This window comes from Colobus angolensis, unplaced genomic scaffold (assembly GCF_000951035.1).
Source record: "Colobus angolensis palliatus isolate OR3802 unplaced genomic scaffold, Cang.pa_1.0 Scaffold11, whole genome shotgun sequence".
Taxonomy (NCBI): Eukaryota; Metazoa; Chordata; class Mammalia; order Primates; family Cercopithecidae; genus Colobus; species Colobus angolensis.
The window spans coordinates 17242735-17265543 of NW_012112030.1; the positions used below are offsets into that span (position 1 = coordinate 17242735).

The following is a 22809-nucleotide window of genomic DNA, read 5'->3' on the forward strand; positions in this document are numbered from 1 at the left end:
TAATTTACCTCAGCATTACCCCAGGTAATGTCAGCGCCTTCATTATAACTTTTGCCTTTTGCTGTTTCTTCAATTTCCCCAATCTGGGGCAAATGCAGAAAACAGGTATGCGGCCTTTTAATGTTGGAGGACCAGTAGGGGTTCCCTTTGGTCCACCCAACCTTTGATATTGTTGTAACGACCTTTGTTTCAACCCCATCGATTTTCATTTTATTTATTTCATTTTTTATGAACCATCCAAATATTTTCATCACCCTCTGGGGTGAGTCCTCTGACTCCCTTTTGCCTTTCTCATTATTCTTTGTTAATTACCCCAATGTTTTATTAAGCATCTGTAAGACCCATGAGGACAGCAAATTTGATCAGGCTGTGATTCTGTGGTATTAATGTCACCTGGAGTGCCCATGTAGCACTTAACCTTCAAATTTACCATGTGATATGGTTTGGCTGTGTCCCCACCAAAATCTCATCTTGAATAGTAGCTCCCATAATCCCCACATGTTGTGAGAGGGACCCAGTGGGAAGTAATTGGATCAAGGGGGTGGGTTTCCCATGCTGTTCTGTGATAGTGAATAAGTCTCATAAGATCTGATGGTTTTATAAAGGGCAGTTCCCTGGCACATGCTCTCTTGCCACCATGTAAGACATGCCTTTGCTCCTCCTTCATCTCCCACCATGATGGTGAGGCTTCCCCAGGCATATGGAACTGTGAGTTCATTAAACCTCTTTTTCTTTATAAATTACCCAGTCTCAGGTATTTCTTCACAGCAGTATGAAATGGACTAATGCAGTAAATTTGTACAGAGAGTGGAGTGCTGCTTTAAAGATACCCAAAAATGTGGAAGTGACTTTGGAACTGGGTAACAGGCAGAGGTTAGAACAGTGTGGAGGGCTCAGAAGAAAATAGGAAAATGTAGGAAAGTTTGGAACTTCCTAGAGGCTTGAAGGGCTTAGAAGACAAGAAGATGTGGGAAAGTTTGAAACTTCGTAGAGACTTGTTGAATGGGTTTGACCAAAATGCTGATAATGATATGGACAATAAAGTCTAGGCTGAGGTGGTTGCAGATGGAGATGAGGAACTTATTGGGAACTGGAGCAAAGGTGATTCTTGCTATGCTTTAGTAAAAAGACTGGCAGCATTTTGCCCCTCCACTAGAGATCAGTGGAACTTTGAACTTAAGAGACATAATTTAAGGTATCTGGTGGAAGAAATTTCAAAATAAAGCTTTCAAGAAGTGATTTGGGTGCTCTTAAAAGCATTCCATTTTATTAATTCACAAAGATATGGTTTGAAATTGGAACTTATGTTTAAAAGGGAAGCAAAGCATAAAAGTTAGGAAAATTTGGTAACTGATGATGCGATAAAAAAAGAAAAACCCGTTTTCTGAGGAGAAATTCAAGCTGGCTGCAGAAACTTGCATAAGTAATGAGAAGCCAAACGTTAATCACCTAGACAGTGGGGAAAATGTCTCCAGGACATGTGATAGGTCTTCACGGTAGCCCCTCCCATCACAGGCCCAGAGGCCTAGGAGGGTAAAAAATGGTTTTCTTGTGCAGTCTTTGGACTTGGTGCTCTGGGTCCCAGCCATGGGACCCAGAAGGAGCCAATGTACACTCAGGCCATTGCTTCAGAGGGTGCAAGTCTCAAGCTTTGGTTGGTCCTGCAGGTGCATAAAACTAAAGAATTGAGGTTTGGGAACCTCTGCCTAGATTTCAAAGGATGTACGGAAACACCTGGATGTCCAGGCAGAGGTGTGCTGCAGGGGCAGGACCCTCATGGAGAACCTCTGCTAGGACAGAGTGGAAGGGAAATGTAGGGTTGAAGCCCCCACACAGAGTCTCCACTGGGGAACTGCCTGGTGGAGCTGTGGGAAGAGCGCCACCACCCTCCAGATCCCAGAATGATAGATCCATCAACAGCTTGAACTGTGCACTTGGAAAAGCCACAGAACACTCAACACCAGCCTGTGAAAGCAGCCAGGAGAGAGGCACTGTACCCTGCAAAGCCCAGGGGTGGATCTTCCCAACACCATGGGAACCTACCTCTTGCATCAGTGTGACCTGGATGTGAGACATGCAGTCAAAGGAGATCATTTTGGAGCTTTAAGATTTGACTGCCCACTAATTTCAAACTTGCATGGGGCGTCTATCTTCTTCATTTTGGCCAATTTCTTGCATTTGGAATGGGTGTATTTACTCAATGCCTGTACCCCCATTGTATCTGGGAAGTAACTAACTTCCTTTTGATTTTACCAGCTCCTAAGCTAGGACTTTTGTGTTAATACTGAAATGAGTTAAGACTTTGGGGGCTGTTGGAAAGGCACGATTGGTTTTGAAATGTGAGGACATGAGATTTGGCAGTGGCCATGGGCAGAATTATATGGTTGGGCTGTGTCCTCACCAACATTTCATCTTTAATTGTAGCTCCCATAATCCCCATGTGTCATGGGAGGAACCTTGTGGGAGGTAATTGAAACATGGGGGTGAGTTTTTCTGTGCTTTTCTCATGGTAGTGAATAAGTCTCACAAGATCTAATGGTTTTATAAAAGGCAGTTCCCCTGCACATGCTCTCTTGCCTGCCACCGTGTAAGATATGCCTTTGCTCCTACTTTGCCTTCCGTCATGATTGTGAGGCCTCCCCAGCCATGTGGAACTGTGAGTCCATTAAACCCCTTTTTCTTTATAAATTACCCAGTCTCAGGTGTATCTTCCTTTGAAATAGATACAAAACAGTTTGAAAGGTGGGGGAATCTATGGGAAAGAGAAGAGAAATGGGGACAGGACTCAGTCTTTTTTTTTTTTAATACCAGAGGACTCTGGTCTGAACCAGAAATGCTGTTACAAATGAGAATAACTTAAATTATCTGATAATTATGGTATTTATAACAGAAGGGGAGGGAGTCATCTAGTGCCCCTCTTCCAGGCTGGACTACAGTGGCCGGATCTCAGCTCACTGCAAGCTCCGCCAGGTTCACGCCATTCTCCTGCCTCAGCCTCCCAAGTAGCTGGGACTACAGGCGCCTGCCACCTCGCCCGGCTAGTTTTTTTGTATTTTTTAGTAGAGACGGGGTGTCACCGGGTTAGCCAGGATGGTCTTGATCTCCTGACCTCAGGATCTGCCCATCTCGGCCTCCCAAAGTGCTGGGATTACAGGCTTGAGCCACCGTGCCCGGCCGGGATTGCTGTTTTATGCAGTGTCCTAACCTTGGCCCACCACCCTGCACTACAATGCCATGAGGTCTCTGGAGCTCTTTCTGACCTGGGGGCCCTCCCTCTTTCTGTGCTGAATTACCATTGGCCCTGGGAGTGTTCTGTACAGTCCAACTGCACTTAGGGCAGGACAGACACACATCTGGGCCTGGTCCAGCCTTAAGGATCAACCCAGCATTCTTGTACATTCATTTAGCTATTACAGATAACAGTAACCAAGAGACTGAGTATTTTTGCTTTTTTTTTTCTTATTAGCTTGCATCTCCTTATGCATTTAGACAGCCAAATACCCAGGAGTATAATCCGTCCCTAATTCTCATGAATTTTATCTTTTGTAATTGAATGTAGCTCAGCTGCAGCTCCCTACCATAGGTAACCACATAGCCACTCTGGAGTCAAGGTTTTTCATCACTCATCTTTTGATTGCTCTCTTTATCCATTTAGTTTTATCTATATAATGTTTTTATCTTTAATTAAAATAATTCTTAGTCTCTAAATTAGAAAAAAATTCTTTAGCAAAATCTACATCATTTTATTTTTATAAATTTTACCAAAAACACCATTTACTCTCCTACTATTTTAACTCTTAGTAACCCAGATTCCCAGTGAAAAAAAATAGGGGTTATTTAATTTAACATAACATGACTTTAAGATTTTAAATTACTGGAGGTAATTTTTAGGTTAAATTTACCAAATTAGTCTTACCCAAAACTTCTATGATCATATGAATTAAAAGGCATCTTAGGTAGCTTCCTTCAGTCTGAAAAGCACTTACTTTTCTTTTAGCCAAGTGATTAGAGGTCTTTCATAAAAATTGTTAGTGAAATATCACTTCTACATGACACATATAAATATATAGCTATAACAGACATACAGACAAAAGCAGACCCAAAATATTTTTCATTTGCCTGTTTTCAAAAATTCTGTTTCTTAGTTTCAACTATTAACTTAAAAAGTTAGGCCAGAGCACCATAGTTCGTGCCTGTAATCCTAGCATTTTGGGAGGCTGAGGCAGACAGATCATTTGGTGTTCGAGACCAGTCTGGGCAACATGTGAAACTCCATCTCTATAAAAAATACCAAACAATAAATAAATAAATAAATAAATAAATAAGCTTGGCTTTGTGGTGCACACCTGTAGTCCCAGCTACTCAGAAGGCTGAGGGGAGGATTTCTTGAGACTGGGAGGTTGAGGGTGCAGTGAGCTGAGATGGTGCCACTGCACTCCAGCCTGGGCGACATAGTGAGGCCCTGCCTCAGAAAAAAACAAAAACAAAAATAAGAAGTTACAGGAGCCAAAAAAAGTTGAAGGAGAGAGTTACCATTCCAGGCCTTCTCAAAAGAGAAAAAACTGAAAAAGCAGGGCACAGGTTCTGAGATATCAATCTAAATAATTTTAAAAAGAAACAGATTACAGAATTCAAAAATTTTAAAGTTCCTACATTAAAAGTAACTCAACATTTTTAATAAATCGTGTTCTAACCAATTATTTAGTGTTACATGAGTGTATTTTTAATATTAAAGTTCAATTTTCAGAAACACTATTTATTATAATTTATTTTAATTGTAGCCAACTAAATCACATAACATTTTAATAAATTCCTGTTTTACTAATCTTATTACAACTTACACAGACCATTCACAACATTCTTGGACTTTCTAGTTTGACCTAAATATTTCTCTTTCTTAACAATGAGTCATTTTACTTTAGGACAAAAATTCATCGTGCAAGATTCTTTCTCATATAAAATTACTTTTCTTTTCTTTTAAGCTTTCTTACCAAAAATACCTCTTTGTATCTATAACTTTCTTTATATCTCTTATTTCCTGGTCCTTTTTACCTCATTTTATATATAATCCTTAAATAACCTCTGAATTAGACAAAAATTATTTACCTTTGAATAAGAACACTTTAGATCTTAAGAAGAATCTGCCCATGACTCTTGAAACTCCACAAAGAAACAAAGGGTGAGTGATGCCTTTGTTCTGAGTGCTTTAAGGTGTTCAAGTCATTTGATGCCTTCTCTAGATTTTTTTTGGTACCAGACAGTGAAGGGGGAAGGAGAAATAGGGTGGAAGAAAAGAAAATGATAGAACAATTGTCTTTTTAAGACAGGAAGCTGCAACAGAAACCAAGTACATAATTTGTTTGTTTTCATTTTTTCAGCTATTTTAGCAACTTCAGAGGCCTGGCTGCTCATACTTTGGAATTCTCATTTGAGTTTGACCAAGTTGGGTAGAGTTGGCCAAATCTGATGGGTGAAACACCAGAACAACAAAAAACCCCAACAATACAATTACTGAGCACTCTAATGCTAAGGAGAAATTAAGACTAGCTGGCTGTCAATTCTAATTTTTAGTAATTAAAGAGAATCTCTGAGACAAAAAAAAAAAAGAAAAACAAGTCCGCTACTTATCTAGGAATGAGATCCTGGCTCAAGACTGCTGTTTACTGTCTTAGAAGCAGAAAAAAAAAAAAAAAAAAAAAAGCTCAAACTCGCCTTCCCTGTTGGAAATTAGCTAAAACTCCAGAAAGGAGTTGCCCATTCTCCATTGTCATGGGAGCAGGAAAACTTTCCTTCTTTGTTGGACACAAGTAAAACTCAAAAAGAGGAGTTGTAGAGAGAAATAAACTGTAGATCAAACTCGCCTTCCCTGTTGGAAATTAGCTAAAACTCCAGAAAGGAGTTGCCCATTCTCCATTGTCATGGGAGCAGGAAAACTTGCCTTCTTTGTTGGACACAAGTAAAACTCAAAAAGAGGAGTTGTAGAGAGAAATAAACTGTAGATCTTGACCAAATTCAGGGAGATTGGGGTTCTCTGGAGTGGGTAGGGGCTCCCAGGCCTCAGCAAATTGTCCTATTAGTTTGAGCCATAAGGTTAGCTCAGGCTGGTACCAAGTACCCATAGGAGATTTATCGAAGGTCAGGGGCACCTCCACTCAGAATCCTCGCATGGTTACTAATTTGTGAACCCAAAAGTATCTGAGACAGGTCTCAATCAATTTAGAAAGTTTATTTTGCCAAAGTTAAGGCATGCCTACAGTACAGCCTCAGAGAGGTCCTAAAAACATGTGTCTAAGGTGGAGTACAGCTTGCTCTTATACATTTTAGGAAGACATAGTACATCAGTCAATACACATAAGATTTACATTGGTTCAATTGTGAAGGGCAAGATAACTCAAAGCAGGAACTTGCAGGTCACAGTTTGATTTTAAAATATTCTGACTGGCAATTGGTTGGAAGAGTTATTATCAATAATAAAAAATAATTTTTTGTTTACAATAAGGGCTTGTGTAGACCAAGGTTTTATCATGCAGATAAAGCCTGTAGGTAAGCAGGCTTCATAGAGAATAGATATAAATGTTTCTTATCAGACTTAAGGTCTGTGTTGATGTTAATGCTGGTTGGTTATTCCTGAATTCCAAAAGAGAGGAGGGTATAACAAGGCATGTCCAACACCTCTTTCCCATCACAGCCTAAACTTGTTTTTTAGGTTAACTTTGGAATGCTCTTGACCAAGAAGAGGTCCGTTCAGTGCTAGCCGGAGGGGGAGGATTGAATTTTATTTTTGGCTTACAGGCCCCACATATTGATTCATAAACTGCCATCTTTCTCACTGTGTCTTTACACGGCAGAAAATGCAATGAATCTCTCTCAGTCCTCTATTATAAAGCCACTGAACCCATCCATGAAGGCTTTACCCTTGTGACTTAATCATCTCTCAAAGGTCCCACTTCCTACTACCATCACCTTAGAAGTTAGGATTTCAACATGGGAATTTGTATGGGACACATTCAGACCACACAATACACCTAAGCCAAAATTTATCAATTATTTTTGGGAAACATAAATAGAAATTTATGTGAAAAGGACCTAGAAATTTGAACAGCAGTCTTAATATGAATCAAAACTGTGATTGACTACAGCATAGTATGGCCATATCTCTAGCTATTTTTTTATATTAAATACCATTTGTGGATATTCTGTCTTCCCACTATAAACCTTCTCAGAGCATATTCTTGAGAGTAAACTATTTTCACATAGTTTTATACATCAGATTTTATATTTAAAAGCAAGTCCTACCAAATCAAGTACAAATCAAATTTGGAAAAATAATTTATTCTACTTAACATGTTAAGAAAGGAAATTAGATGGATCACGACCCCATTGCTTTCTCCCTAAAACACATGGGTTGCCTACTTGTTTGGTGTTATTCAGAGAGTGAAAGAAATCAGTGGCTATTCTGACCCACGTCTAGTGCTAAATAATCTCTATATTTATAAAGCTACTCCTACTAGCTTTTAGCAATAATGCCCTTTCAACTTATTTCAACAACAAAGTTTAAAGCAAATTTGTTGAAAACAGTCCTTCCATGCTTCCTAATCAATTTTGCTTAATGAGTATATTTCTAAGTTCAGAGAAACAGAGAAACCTAACTTGCTATTAAGCAATTGCCTCTCACTTTTACCTGATAAACTTGTGCTTACAGCATTTTGTCATAACATCCACATCAATATCTAACCTTGCTAAACTCCAAAGCAATCAAAAATTAAAGACCTCTTGTTTATAAATAACACTTGACTTTTCTCCACAAATGCTGTTAATATTAATAGCTAATATTTATTGAAAGTTTATGATATTCCAGTCATTGTTTCAAACATAAAAGAATCCTATAAGGTAAGAATGCTGTTATTACCCATTTCAGATGAGAAAACTGAAATACAAAGAGTTTTTCATAATTAACATAACATTTCAGGCAAGTCTTTTTTTTTAGATTTATATCATAATTCTCCAATCCTGTATACATGTTTAAATTTCCCCAACACATATATAAATAGAAAACAAACTAGGGAGGAAATAAGTGACAGTGTTTTAGTTTTGAAACCACTTGCAGGTACTAGCTATAGGATCAAGAAAAATGTCCAATCCCTTGGTTTATAATAAATTCAAATTGTTTGAATATAAAATGACATTGAAGCTAGAAAACAGAATTTCCTCTGAAATAGAAAAAAAATCAGAACATCTGACAAAATGGCCATTTTTCTTATAGGAAATTATTGTTATGTTGCCGAAGCTTAAAGAAAACATTTGTTTTGCTGGATAATAGCATACAAATCTTTGCATACAAATCAACAAAGCATTTCTGTGCAATGAGCCATTTTTCCAAGAGTGACTCCCACACTTCTCTGCGTTAAAAACCCTGCAAGAGTGCGTATGGCCTTTGATCCAGAAAAATAAATCCTACCACAGTATGTGTGCCTGGAAATTTTTAGGATCCTGTCTTCCATTTAAGTCCCTCAAAGCCATTTAGGACTAACTTGCCCGAATCAATAATCCTGTTTAGACACAGTCTCAGTTATAAAACCAACTTCTTTAAAGCAAGAAATCATCAATAGATCAGGCAGTATGGCATTAATATTAGATCACGTCATGCAGATAGGAGCAATTTTAACAGGACTGTCATATTTTAAAAACTAGTGTACATGCACATATATCCACATACAAAAATTCCATACCTTCAACTTGGAAAGACATCTTATTCTATGGGTTTCAATTCTTTTCTCAGTTTCTCCCATGTTGTTCTTCAGGGTGTTCCAAGCTATGTATGTTTTAAATCTTGGTAAGTCTTACTTCTACCCTTTTAAGAAAACAAAAAAATATGTTAAATTAACTACAAAAATGTAAAGCATCATTCTTTTGAAGTAAGTGCTGAAAATGAACAACGTAATTGAAAAATCCATTATATTACAAAAATACCTGGAATGCTTTTAATACAGATTAGAAAATCATGGTGTTAGAGAAGATTTAGTTGTTGGTTTTCTATTTCAAAAGGTAGGTCAAATAACTTCAGTTACTCTTCAGTGAGATTAAAGATATTAGAATTGTTTGTTATCATCTTGCAAAATAACGGTCACATGGTTAAAAGAAAGCTTTTCACTTCTCTAGCCAAAACAAATAGTACCAAAAGACTTACATGAAAATAGCTGCTTTTAATAACACACATACTTTGAGTTGTGTTTTTGCTAAAACCTGCTTCAGTAACCCTACCAAGGCTCAAAAATCTTTTTTTGGCCAGGCTCTCTTTTCAAGTTATTTGCATTCCAAGGCTTCCCTAGAGTCTCAGGAAGGGAAACACTTTCTGGGGCACTGCTGATACATGGAAACCTGGGGAGACATGGAATTTTAATCATGAAAATAGGCTAGTAAAAATAACAAACAATTCTATGTTCTGGAAAATAATCCCATAATTGCAAATTAAGATGTAAGACTTAGGAGATTAAACATATAAATGGATATCTATGTGTAGCTATATGTAATAGGTGTAGATATATGTGGAAATATATGTACATATGTATAATATACAGGCACACATTTTTATGTATAAAACAAAAAGTTGACTTAAACTCAAATCCTACTAATCCCATCAAAGATTTTGTTTGTTTTACATCATGAAACTAAGGCAATATTTTGTATCAAAACCAAAGTGTTTCACTTTGGCAGTATTTATTCTAGTTTCTAGAATGATTTCTTAACAGTATCCCCAGCATTAATTAATTAAGTCCTTTAAACAATATCCATTTAACATGTGATCCTGAATGGCACTAATTTTTTAAAAAACCAACTGCTTTGCCTCTACAAATGCCCTGAATCCCAAACACATATTAAGGCAATAGTCACTGCACTATAATGTTTGAGTTTTGTTATTTTTACACATTGTCTCACAGATACAACAAATATTTATTGAACATCTACTCTGTGCCAGTCATAGTGCTACACACCAGCATTCAGCAGTGAGCAGGACAGCCAAGTACGTGCCTATGGAGAATATAAACTAGTGAGAGAAGTATGTTTCTGTGGAAGATACTTGGACCCAGATTCCAAGGAACTTAAACTTTCATTGGGAAAGATAAAACTTTTAAATAAAACACGCTGGAATAGAACCAGACAGTGTAGAAGGAAATGCAATGTACTTGGTATGTAAGTGGTGAAAAAATTCATAGGCTATTGTTCTCAACTGCCCTCATTTCTTTCTTCTCGTGCATTTACAACCCAATCTCTTTCTCCTTTTTCCTTCTCTGTCTCCTAACCATTATCTTAGCCTAATATAGTCACCCTATCAAACACTAAGGGAGAGAACTTATTCTTCTTCCATGTCAAAACTGTCTTCATTCTTCTTTGTGGCGAAAAGCATTACTATACTAAATGTCTATGTTTTCATATATAACCAGAGGGCATAAAAGCTGGAGGTAGCACCACAGCAAATCACCACATAGGGGAATTCTATAGAGTTCCCACCGTGAATTGTGGCACTAAGTAACCATCTAGAGCAGGTTTTTTTCACTATGTCTGGAAGATTTGTTTCAAAATGTTTTGACGTATTGAAAAAAAGGGTTAAAAAACTATTAACTGAGGTAAGAGGTAATATTTAATGCTAAGCACTTGAAAAGAATTAAATGGGATTAAATGAACCCTAAACTTTCCCTAGTTTTCCAACCTATACAGTGAAAATATTTTATATTTTCAGATACATTTCAAATATTTTCATGGAGGAAAACAAATTAACAAAATCTATTCCATTTATTCAACAAAATCCATGAAATCCAACAGTTAATATCACGGTCACTGTTGTCCATCTTGGCCCCAAATCAGGAAATTGCGTGTGTTGCCTTTTCATCTTCTTGAGGTTGTGCTAGTGCCAGCCATGTGAACAGTCCTCTTTTGTTAGCACAGCGTTGTTTACACAGTGACTTCTGCTTCCAGGACCACACAGTGTCACCAAGAAATCCCTGTCAATCATCACTTCTAATGAAAAAGATGTGCTGAAGTTTTATTAAGTGGAGAATTATTTTATTTCCCTAACTCCTTCTCAGCATTCAAATGGGAACAGGTAATGCTTCAGTATGCTTTCTCACACAAATGTTGGATGTCTTCCATGTCTGCTGGTCATAGCTCTGTGTTGTGTTGTTTTCTTGTTTGATTGGGATTTTTAAAAAACACACAACTAAGAGGAACTCTACTCTCCTAAATTTGTAAGTGCACAGTACAGAATTGTTAACTATATACACATTATTATATAGCAGATCTCTGGAACTTTTTCATCTTGCATGACTGTAATTCTATATCCATTGAACAGCAACTCTGGGGCTTTTGACACCTGTTGGTTTCCAGCTGCTAATAATGTGTCTCAATCACAAGATAATACAAAGTTTGATAAAACAATAATACGAAGTTTTATAAAACAAATCTTGGTTGGGCTCTTGCTCAGTGTTAAGTAAATTGACATAGTTTGTGATTGTTAGAAATCAACTGGGAAAAAGTGTGTGCGTTTAATTTTACATTTTCTGTACTCTCAAATTAATGAAATAAAGGCCTTACTTTACAGAAAAGCTAGCAGTGTATACATGAAGAAGACTTACGAGATCATCGTTTTCCTGGGGAAAATAAAAAACGTTACACCAGCAAAAACCTTATTTGCAGGATCTTGAAATGGCTCCTAGCTCTGTGAGAAGAGAACAGCCTCTTGGGTGGTATCCAGCTGAAACAATTTCAACCAATACTAATCCAAGCAAGTATGTGCCAATGAATTACATGTAGAATCAACAATGGCTTTTTGTATTTTGTCTATCAAATTATTTTACCTAAATTCATTCATTTTCACCAGAAATTAAAGAATAAAATAATGAATTCTGCAATTCAGTTTTACAAATATAAGTATTATTTTATTTTCTAGATTCAGAGGAGGTACTAAGAATGCACTGCTTGGAAAAACTATGGGAGAAACTTAACTGAGCCATAAAATGTTACCCATACATGTGATTTCACCATGCAAAGCAAAGACTGGATCTCACAAAAACACAAACACTTTCATCAACAATCCATCAGTAAAAATATCTACCCCATGACTTTAGATAATGTACTAACTCTAGATAATAGACCAAGAAACAGGAAATTAAAGTTGAAACCTGAATTCTGTGTTTAGGGGAATTGGTTGTAAATATCATCAGTGTCACACACCATACCAAGTAATTCTAGAGAATGAGTAGATAATCATGGGGATAATGAGCATTTTTCGCCCTTGATAACAAGATGAACTCCTTTACCTAAGTCTAGTTCTGACTCCTCTATGTCCCCTAGGCTTCAGTCTTGGTGCCCAACCCTCTACTGCCCAATTGTAGTGGAAATCTTGCTAAGTCTATTTAGAGAGAATCCCTCACTCTTGATATCTGATTGTCTTGATATTTGATCAAATTCCACATCCCCAGAATTCCCCAGGTGATAGCTGATCATCCTGGCCTTCAGTCTGCAAAAGTCCTGTCACATTGGTTTAGCCACAATCCCTCCTCACTCCCAATGTTTCCTCTTAGTAATTTTCCATGCCCTCACCCCCCATCCTGCTCCTTCGCTGAAAATCTCCATCTGTTCAAGCTACATTCGGAATTGAGCCCAGTACTACAGTGAGGTCTCTTTTCTCCTGTTGCAATAGTCCCTGAATAAAATCTTTTACCATGTTACTGTCCAGCTCTGATTTTAATTTGACAGCAATATCAACTATTTCATTTCTTCAGATTATTATCCCAATTCTTATTTTCCTTTTGTCTGCATAGTCTAGGTAGGTACAAACATATGTATTTTCATTCAATATATGGCATGTAAATACTGAGCTGCTCCTTTTTCTCATAGAGACAAAGCTGCTCCTTTTTCTCATATCTGTTTATAAAGCTCAAAAAATAACTGAAAATTCAATAAAATGCTTTGAGTTATTTCCAACACATTTATTTATGTATTTTTTTCACATAAATTGATGCAGGGAGGCAGCTAGACATAGTCAAGATAGCAGACCTTGTAATCCATTTAGCCTAGGTTTAATCCCAGATTAATTGTGAGCTGTTTAAACTCTTTGAGCCTATTCCTCATCTCTAATATTGAAATATTTATGCCTACTTTGCAAGAGTGTCATGAAGATTGAGTTATAAAATTTACATAAGACTCCTTGCAGGATTGCTGAAATAAAATAGTTACTCTGTCAATGACAGTGATTACTACTCATTTATTCTACAAATATTTATTAAGACTCCACTACATTCCAAGCACAGTAGTAGGTACTGGGGATACAAAGATGAATCAAATGTGCCTGCTCTCAAGTGACCTTATAAACAATTGGGAGAGATAGATAATTAAGTGATGATGATAGCTAGTTAGTGCCATAATGCAGACAATTTGAGCTAAGTAATAGAAAGAGGCAATTAATGAAAAGTATTCATTTGGGTATTCATTTGAACTATCACTTGAAGGCAGCATGGTAGTTCAAATACTTGGGCTTTGAAATTAGTTACAACTTGTTTGAAAACCTGTTTTTAAACTAACTATGTGCTTTTGTTCAAGTTACTTAATGTTTCTATAAAATGAAGACAGTATCTATCTTTGTCAAGGTCCTGATAGGAAAACAGAACTCACAATAGATAATTTAATAGAGGGATGTTATATGGAAAACATCTCTTCATTCTTATAATGATACAAGAAGAGCTAACAAAAATGTGGCATTGTGGGCAACTCAGAGATCTACAACAGTGGAAAGTCACTCCCACTCCAAAGGCTATATCGGAAATGGGAAGGGCTGACGTGCAGGAAGCCATGACAGGCAGAAATATCTTGCTTTCCCCTTCTCCATAACCCTAGTCTCACACCAGTACTTCCCACTGACATACATAAAAGGAAGTCAGGTGGCATTGGAGTAGAAAACTTAGTTTGCACGAGTTATTCTCTTGGGATACAGAGAGGATCAGAGGATAGGAGAGAATGGATGTGAGGCCAGACAAACAAATGACCAACACAACCATAATCATTGCAATAGAGTTAGATAAAAGATGTATAGTGTATAAACGTATCATATAAAACTAGCATGCCATCAACATTCAATGAAGTGTAGCTATTCATATTTAATAACATAATTTCAGTCCTCAATGCTCTTTTTATTCTTAGTAAGAAAAAAATTCAGGAGACTTACAATCTGCATAATTGGTCAGCTCCCCACTTTACATATGTAGGCATTGCAATTTCTGTGTCATACCAAATAAAACAAAATGTTGTCATCAAATCAACTGATTTTTAAACAACCTGCATACATTCACTGTTGCATCATGTAAACACAACCAAAGTCACCAAGTCTTCACATAGCAAAATAGATACAGTTTACTTATTTAGTTTATGTGTGTGGGGACAATGTCCAAGAAGGACTGACTTGATGATACATACACAGTATTTGTTACCATTAGCTGCTTTGTTGGAATGCTTCAGCAGCCAGATTACAAACAGTATGTAATTTTTAAGGCACATAAAAATCAATAGTGAAATGTTTCCATGGTGGAAGGAGAAAAAGAGAAAAGGATAAGATTAATATGTTTCTCATTTTTAGGATTTGCTTCTATGTAGATTTAGCTCCATTGGCACACCCCTCATACCCCACTTTCCTCTCCATACCCCAGTCACTCATGTGGGTAACACTGACATAATCCAGTGAAAACATGGAAAGTCCTTCTATCTGGAGGTTCACGATGAGGAAATCCACTTGCCATTGGATCCCCTAATAAGCCACATCTCCTAATATGAGCTTGCCTCATGCTAAAATTGACACTTTGGACTCCAGGTGCCATACTTGTGTGTCTTGTGTTTAAACTGATTTACAATTAAGATGGAGGAAGAAAGTTGATATTTATTGAGTACTTTCAAAGACCCCAACATATAAGAAAAGGATGAAGAGGCAGATGTTCCTAAAGGGCTAGCATCAAATTGGAAAACCATAAGCTTTAATATAACATACAATGTGATGTCGCTTTCTGTAAAACTATATACAATTGAGATAATAATAAAAATATAAACATTATATACTGCTTTCTATATTCCAAGCACTGTTCTAGGGGCATTTCAGATGTCGACCCATTTAATTCTCCTAAAATCTTATGACGTAAGTACTATTCCCAACTTTAAAGATGTAAAAGTTAAAGCACAGAGAGGTCAAGTAACTTGTACAAAGTCACACACCTTATAAATGACAGAGCCAGGATTCAGACCCAGGAAGTCTGGCCCTAGAGAATCTTAACTACCCTAAGCTACTTCTCCACAGGTGTGTGTGGGTGTGGATATGCCTATTGATGTATTCACTTAGATAAAACACTGGAGGACCTACACCAGAATTTAAAAAGTGGTTATCTCTGGATAATCCATAGTTATCCAGAAGGTGGATAATCCTATGGTTGATTTTATTTTTCCTTCAGGAATTTCTATGCTGGTTTCCACAAGGATCATTACAGTTTTCCCAATTAAAAAGTCATTTAAAAAAAAAAATCATTGGAATCGATTCTTTGAAAATGTAGTAAGAATATAGAACACTTTGATCCATGTTAATACTGTGTTCTTGACTACTTCAGGGTTTGGTATTTTTTTCGTGTTTCTCTAATTGTTGTATTTTATGTTCTCCAAGAACCTTTGTCAGTCTCCAATTTTTCTGCCTTTTTTTATTACTTAGAGTGAAATTTAGAAAACTGGCCTGAGGCAGCCATAATGTTCCTGACTGGAGCCACGAAATATTAGTTAGAGCTAGGATGCATCCAGCATTGATTCCCAGAACTTCTCAACTGGCTGCATGTGGTTTAAGGTTGGGATAGTATCCATTCAGATTTCTACTTTGGGACAAGTCAATAATCATTTAAATCATACAAAGGAAATAGTTTGGAGCTCTGTGTATGTATAAAATGGCTCAAGGTCGGGATAGTATCCATTCAGATTTCTACTTTGGGACGAGTAAATAAAATGATGATTGAAATAATATAAAGGGAACAGTTTGGAGCTCTGTGTATGTATAAATGAGGCATGGGATGAGGTTTAATCGATGAGCATGTGCATATGACTCACCTCTCCTTCGGTTTGCCACTCAGCTGAATACCGTTTGTCAGCATGGTGGTTTGGATCATTAGACAATTTTAAATGATCCTTATTTGTGGTCATATGCTATTTTATTTATACCTCTAATGGACCATGGCTAAAGGCAGGAAGCATAAAGAGCACTGATCTCAAAATATAACCTAATGAGGAGCATAAAATGATAATGTTATACATTTCCCTCAAGATTGCCTTCATCTGATCAGTAAATTTCATTCAGCTATTAAAAATATTTACCCAGTACCTCATGTTATTTTTCCATTGTTTCAAGACCTATTTTTGAAAAAAGCGTAATAGGATGGAGAATTTTACATAAGCAGGCTTTTCATATTCAGAGAAATATGCTGATATAAAACCCACTCTTCTTTCTTCCATTTTAAAGAAAACTCCAGCATTATTAAACAAGTGTATTGATATTTTACACTTTTAAAATATTTTAAGTATAAAAATTCCAAACATAAAAAATCAGCTTCTTCTTATTTTAACAAATTAAAACATATAGTAAACTCCAATCTACAAGTATGACATAACGTCATCTATAAATTTATTTCTTAACAGGCCACACTTTTTCTCTCAACATTAATTTAACATAAGAGGTATATGTTACAAATTAAATAGCATGATATATAAGACAAAGAATATTGTCTTCATGTTTAATATTACCAAATGTCATAAATAAGTAAATTGTATAATTATCTACAAGCATGTTGATCTAAAATTAAACATTTTAGATAGAATCATCTATTTGTACCAAAAATTTTTTTCAGAATTAATATTTGTAACTAACATCTTTAGTGATTACTGAATATATGGGATGAAAGAGGAGGAGGAAGTATCAAAGATGATTCCCAGGTTTCTAGCTTGGTAGTACCAGTACTTCAGATAAAAAATATAGGACAGAGAGCAGCTCTAGGGGAAAAAGTATGCTCAACTTCAACATGAATATACTCATGCTCATACTTATGCTCAGACATGACCTATGGGTCACATCCAGGTGGGTATGTCCTGTAAACAGTAGCACATGAGTCTGAAGCTCAGGCAAAAGGCTAGAGTTACACATTTTGGAATCTTCAGTTTAGCAGAGGACTGTGGTACCCAGATGTGGAAAGGCAGAGAGAGAGACTTACTTGATTGAACTGCTGCTTTGTGACTCTGTAGATATAACCTTGTCATCCCATTAGATTCGTATTTTCTTAGGCCACTGAGACACGATTGCCCATTTTCTCTGATATGTCCTTAGAACATTTTCAGAACTAAATATTCCCAGTCCTATGATCATTTCTACTTGTGTTGAGAACTAATTACAAATAAGACTTAATATCACTTCACATATAGCACTCATGGCAAGGTATTGTATATAGTAGGTGATCAATAAATGTTTGTCCTTATTGCTTACATTCATCTGGCTCTCCATAAACAAAATTGGCTCCTTTTTTCTTGCAAGACCTTCTTTTTTGCTTCTCGATGTACTTCTTACAGTTTTCTAAGACAACTTCAAGGTTAAATGCAAGTGGGCTGTTCTTAGTAGGTTGTTGTCTTCCATTCATCAAGGCTGAATGTTTGCCTTATCACCACAAATTGCTTATTGCAGGATTTGTGAACCTCTATTTCTTATCTTAGGAAATACCATAAGACTTATCCAGTTGAAGTCCCGTGGAGTGAGTTAGGGTTGTAGCAACCCGGCGTAACAAATCCCTGATTCCAGGTGATGATGGAGATTGTACATCACATTTTACTTTATTTGAAAAATATGTGCAAAAGAGTCACTAAAAATAATAACACTATGCTTTGTTACAGTTGAGTGGCTTGGCAATTTTCTGCATGGAAGAATCATGGGATTTAAAAGATTTTGTAGTGGGATGAAGTCTAGTTGCCCTTGGAATGGAAATAGAGTATCCTTCTTAAGAGCACTGATGTTCTGTGATTTCTTTGGTATAATCACCTTTATGAGATGCTGAAGTTCAAGGACTATAACATGTACTATATAGGACCCAGATAAAAGAACCAGATAATAGTGTCCATATGTGTTGGTCCTCTAAGCGCAGATATGTTTTCTGTCTGGGACTTTCACAGTCACATGGGGTAGTTGATTTCCATTCTGATGAAAAACTTGACCCTTTACACCTAGCTGCATCTGTTTTATATATTCAAGTAACGAAGCTTTGTTATCATTCCACAGGAATAGGTGCTTGTCATTGCAAGGATATTTACAGCATGACAGCTTTAATACAATTTTAAAACACTGGGCCCAGATATAGTTATTATACTCTAGCATTCTACCTGGGAGTGGATACCAAGAGTATTCATTTGTACCTCCATTAGGAAACTTCATTTTGGCTTTCTACTGACCTTTCTTCATGTTGAGATTTGTTGAATCATAGATATGTGCAAGAAATTGGAAAACATCATCATTAGCAATTGAGCTCCAGGAAAATAATGTCCAAGTTGCTGGAACACCATTATCAAACAGAAAACTGGCTACCAAGGCACCACCATGGTTTTCAGAGAAGACAAATGTCTCCATTTTCAGCTACTTTATGACTGTTTTACATCTACCACCCTTTCACAGAACACTTTGTGTACTATATACACAAAACACTTAATAACGTACTTACAAACACACATTGCTTTGACTAAAACCAATATGTACTGAAGTGCATGATTCTCAGCCAGAACACGTCTTCACTCTCTGCCTGTTTGCTTATCTTTCTACCTGTTCATAGTATATAACACTCCAAGCAGAAATGAACCTTGTTACAGTACACCTTTCATAAAGAGTTCTATTAATTTGATCTGTTCTTTGGGCACCAGTATTGTTTTTGGTAACTTTTATTATAACCTGAAACATAGAGAAAAGTTGCGAGTATTACATCGAATATTCATATAGCTTTTATCAAGAGTCACCACTTGTTTGCATTTTGCATCATTTGTTTCTCATTTTCTTCCTCTCTTGATTGATTAGGTAGGAAGGCAGATTATTGATTGACAGATAGATGGTAGATAGATAGATAGATAGACGATAGACAGATTTTTTTCCTGAACCACTTAAATAATTTGGAGATATTATCCTCCTTCTCACCAAATGTTTCCACATCTATCTGTATGTATTTTCTAGAAGCAAGGCACAATAATTTGAATAAAATCATCAAAATCTGAGAATTTAACGTTGACTCGGTCTTCATATCTAATCCACCATCTGTATTCAAGTTTTGTCAACTGTCTTTTTTTTTTTTTTTGAGACGGAGTCTCGCTCTGTCGCCCAACCTGGAGTGCAGTGGCGGGATCTCAGCTCACTGCAAGCTCCGCCTCCCGGGTTCTCGCCATTCTCCTGCCTCAGCCTCCCGAGTAGCTGGGACTACAGGCTCCCGCCACCTCGCCCGGCTAGTTTTTTGTATTTTTAGTAGAGACGGTGAGCCAGGATGGTTTCGATCTCCTGACCTTGTGATCCGCCCGCCTCGGCCTCCGAAAGTGCTGGGATTACAGGCTTGAGCCACCGCGCCCAGCCGCACACGTTATATTTAGTTGTTTTATCTCCAGTTTCTTTTGATCAGAAACGGTTCTCAGCATTTTTAATTATTGGCAATTGGGGAAATATTTTTGTCCTTTTTTAAAAATTTCAGACTATAAGTTGGGCTGGAGGCAGTGGCTCATGCCTGTAATCTCAGCACTTTGAGAGGCTGAGGCGGGTGGATTGCCTGAGCTTTCAAGACAAGCCTGGGCAACATGGCAAACCTATAAATATAATAATCTCTAATAAAATATAAAATAAAACCTATAAATATAATAATCTCTAACAAAATATAAAATAAAAATATAAAATCTCTAATAAAAATACAAAACATTAGCCGGACATGGTGGTGCGTGCTTGTAGTTCTAGCTACTCAGGAAGCTGAGGCAGGAGAATCTCTTGAACCCTGGAGGCAGAGGTTACAATGAACTGAGATATCACCACTGCACTCTAGCCTGGGTGACAAAGCGAGACTCTGTCTCCAAAAAATAAATAAATATAAAAATAAAGACTATAAGTTAGTTGTTTTGTAAAATATTCCTAAGTATAAGTTTTTCTGGTGTTTATTGATTGGATTCTAGTTGCACATTTTGGACAGAAACAATATGGAAATGACATTACGCCTTCCTCAAGTGCTTGAGACAGATGATGTCACTTTGTCAAATGTTGGTGATACTAGCTTTGATGACATGGTTAAAGTATATCATCCAGTTTTCTCAGTATACATATTATTTTCTCTTCAATAATTAGTAAGAAATAAGTGTGGAGATACTTAGAGACCATATAAACATTATTTTTATTATCAAACTTTAATCCACTAGTTTTAACATCCATTGCATATTTTCTAACCCCATTATAATCCCATGTTATATTTATTATTTGGCATTCTAGTCTAAGAAAGAGCTTCCCTTTCTGTCTTAATATTTATTTATTTATTTCAGTGTGGACTCATGATTTTTTATTTTATTCAATGGGTTATAATCTATTACCTTGATTGTTTATATTCATGTTCAAATTTTCGAGTGGAAGCCCCTTCAAGCTGGTTTCTGTATCTTGATATGTTCTTATTCAAGTAGAAGCCTCTTCAAACTGATTCTTATATTTTTAAGATGCCCACATAATTGTTTGAGCACTTCCATACTTTATAACTCCCAAAAATGTTCCAGGCTCACTTTTTACTTTCCCTAGAACAGCTCTCAAATCAACATTATCTTCAAGAAATTCTAGCTCCTTGCAGCCAAGAACAATATTTAGAAGCTAAGATAGAGATAGAGCTATCTATACACATGTGCACCCAGAAATATATGTCTATATCACCAAATATAGATGGATGATATATAGATAAGTGTATCAATATTAAAACTGGGTTTTAAACTGATATTTCCAATTCCAATTCAATACCACAGAGTACGTTTTAGTCTTCTTTCTATACCTGTAACTCTCATCTTCTTCCATGAGAAACCTATTTCCCATTATTTTCAACACATTTATTTTGAACCTAGAATATATAGAAAGTACTTTTCAGAATTGCTAACCCTTATTACTTTGAAAAACAAACCTATTAACAGAAATTTAATATTTGTTTACAGCTCTGCAGGTGAAATTAACATACAGTGAAATTGCACTAAGCTTGAATACGGTTCATTTACTTTTGACAATTAAATACACCTGTGTAGCACACACCTCTATGAAAATGTACAGTATTTCCATTATGCCAAAAAGGCTCTTCATGGGCATCATGAAGTTATCTGGGGTCTTCTTAGTGTGGGTTTTTAGTAGTAACAAGGAGTGCTTTAACTTATTTGCTATTTTAAAAACAACAAATTGAGAATGACTAAACACACTATGTAATAATACAAAAATAAATTAAATGAGAAAAATCAGTCTTTCCTTGCTGTGGAATATGCTCACATTTTTTAAAATTTTTATTTCAATAGATTATTAGAGAGCAGGTGGTGTTTGGTTACATGAATAAGTTCTTTAGTGGTGATTTGTGAGATTTTGGTGCAACCATCACCCAAGCAGTATACTCTGCACAAAATTTGTAGTCTTTTATTTCTCACCTCCTTCCCACTCTCTCCCCCGAGTCCCCAAAGTCCACTGTGTCATTCTTAAGCTTTTGCATCCTCATAGCTTAGCTCCCACTTATGAGTGAGAGCATATGATGTTTGGTTTTCCATATCTAATTGACTTCACTTTGAATAATGGCCTCCAATCTCATCCAGGTCACTGTGAATGTCATTAATTCATTCCTTTTTATGGCTCAGTAGTATTTCATCATATATATTCCCTTCAACATAGTACTGGAAGTCCTAGCCAGAGCAATTAGACAAGAGAAAGAAATAAAGGGCATCCAAATCAGTAAAGAGAATGTCAGCCTTGCTGTTTGCTGGTGATATGATTGTTTACCTAGAAAACCCTAAAGACTTCTTCAGAAAGCTCCTAGAACTGATAAAAGAAATCAGTAAAGTTTCTGGATACAAAATTAATATACACAAATCAGTAGCTCTTACATACAACAAGAGCAACAAAACTGAGAATCAAATCAAGAACTCAACCCCTTTTACAATAACTGCAAGAAAATAAAACACTTAGGAGTATTCCTAACCAAGGTGGTGAAAGACCTCTACAAGAAAAACTACAAAACACTGCTGAAAGAAATCATAGACGGGTAGAATTAATATTGTGAAAATGACCATACCACCAAAAGCAATCTACAAATTCAACACAATTCTCTTCAAAATACCACCATCATTCTTCACAGAACCGGAAAAAACAATTCTGAAATTCATATGGAACCAAAAAAGAGTCTGCATAGCTGAAGCAAGAGTAAGCAAAAAAACCAAATCTGTTCATCAGGGATTTGGTTCTGTAGTTTTCTTTTTTGGTTATGTCCTTTCCTGGTTTTGGTATTAGGGCAATAGTCGCTTCACAGAATGATTTAGAGAAGAGTTTCTCTTTCTCTATATTGTGTAGTAATGGCAATAGGATTGGTACCAATTCTTTGAAAGTCTGGTAGAATTCCGCTGTGAATCCATCTGGTCCTGGACTTTTTTTGTTGGTAATTTTTTTATTACAATTTCAATCTTGTTTCTTGCTGTTGATCTGTTCAGGGTATCTAATTCTTCCTGATTTAAGCTAGGAGTTTTGGA

The 22809-nt window shown here is 36.4% G+C and overlaps 1 protein-coding gene across 4 annotated transcripts in view; it reads right to left on the reverse strand.

Moving 5' to 3' along the window:
- The window catches only part of SLCO1A2 (solute carrier organic anion transporter family, member 1A2), a 136764-nt gene that overhangs the window by 59773 nt on the left and 54182 nt on the right, over positions 1 to 22809 (reverse strand). The window contains exons 1-2 of one of the 4 annotated variants that reach the window (XM_011954994.1): positions 8971 to 9045; positions 8730 to 8851 (exon numbers count right to left, since the gene is read on the reverse strand). Coding sequence is in view for 1 of the 4 variants with exons in the window: in XM_011954989.1 (XP_011810379.1) it covers positions 8730 to 8789 (60 nt within the window). In the remaining 3 variants the exon portion in view is untranslated. Of the gene's footprint in view, positions 1 to 8729; positions 8852 to 8970; positions 9046 to 22809 lie in introns of those variants that run through there. The other 3 variants (XM_011954989.1, XM_011955011.1, XM_011955002.1) reach the window with 3 other exon arrangements.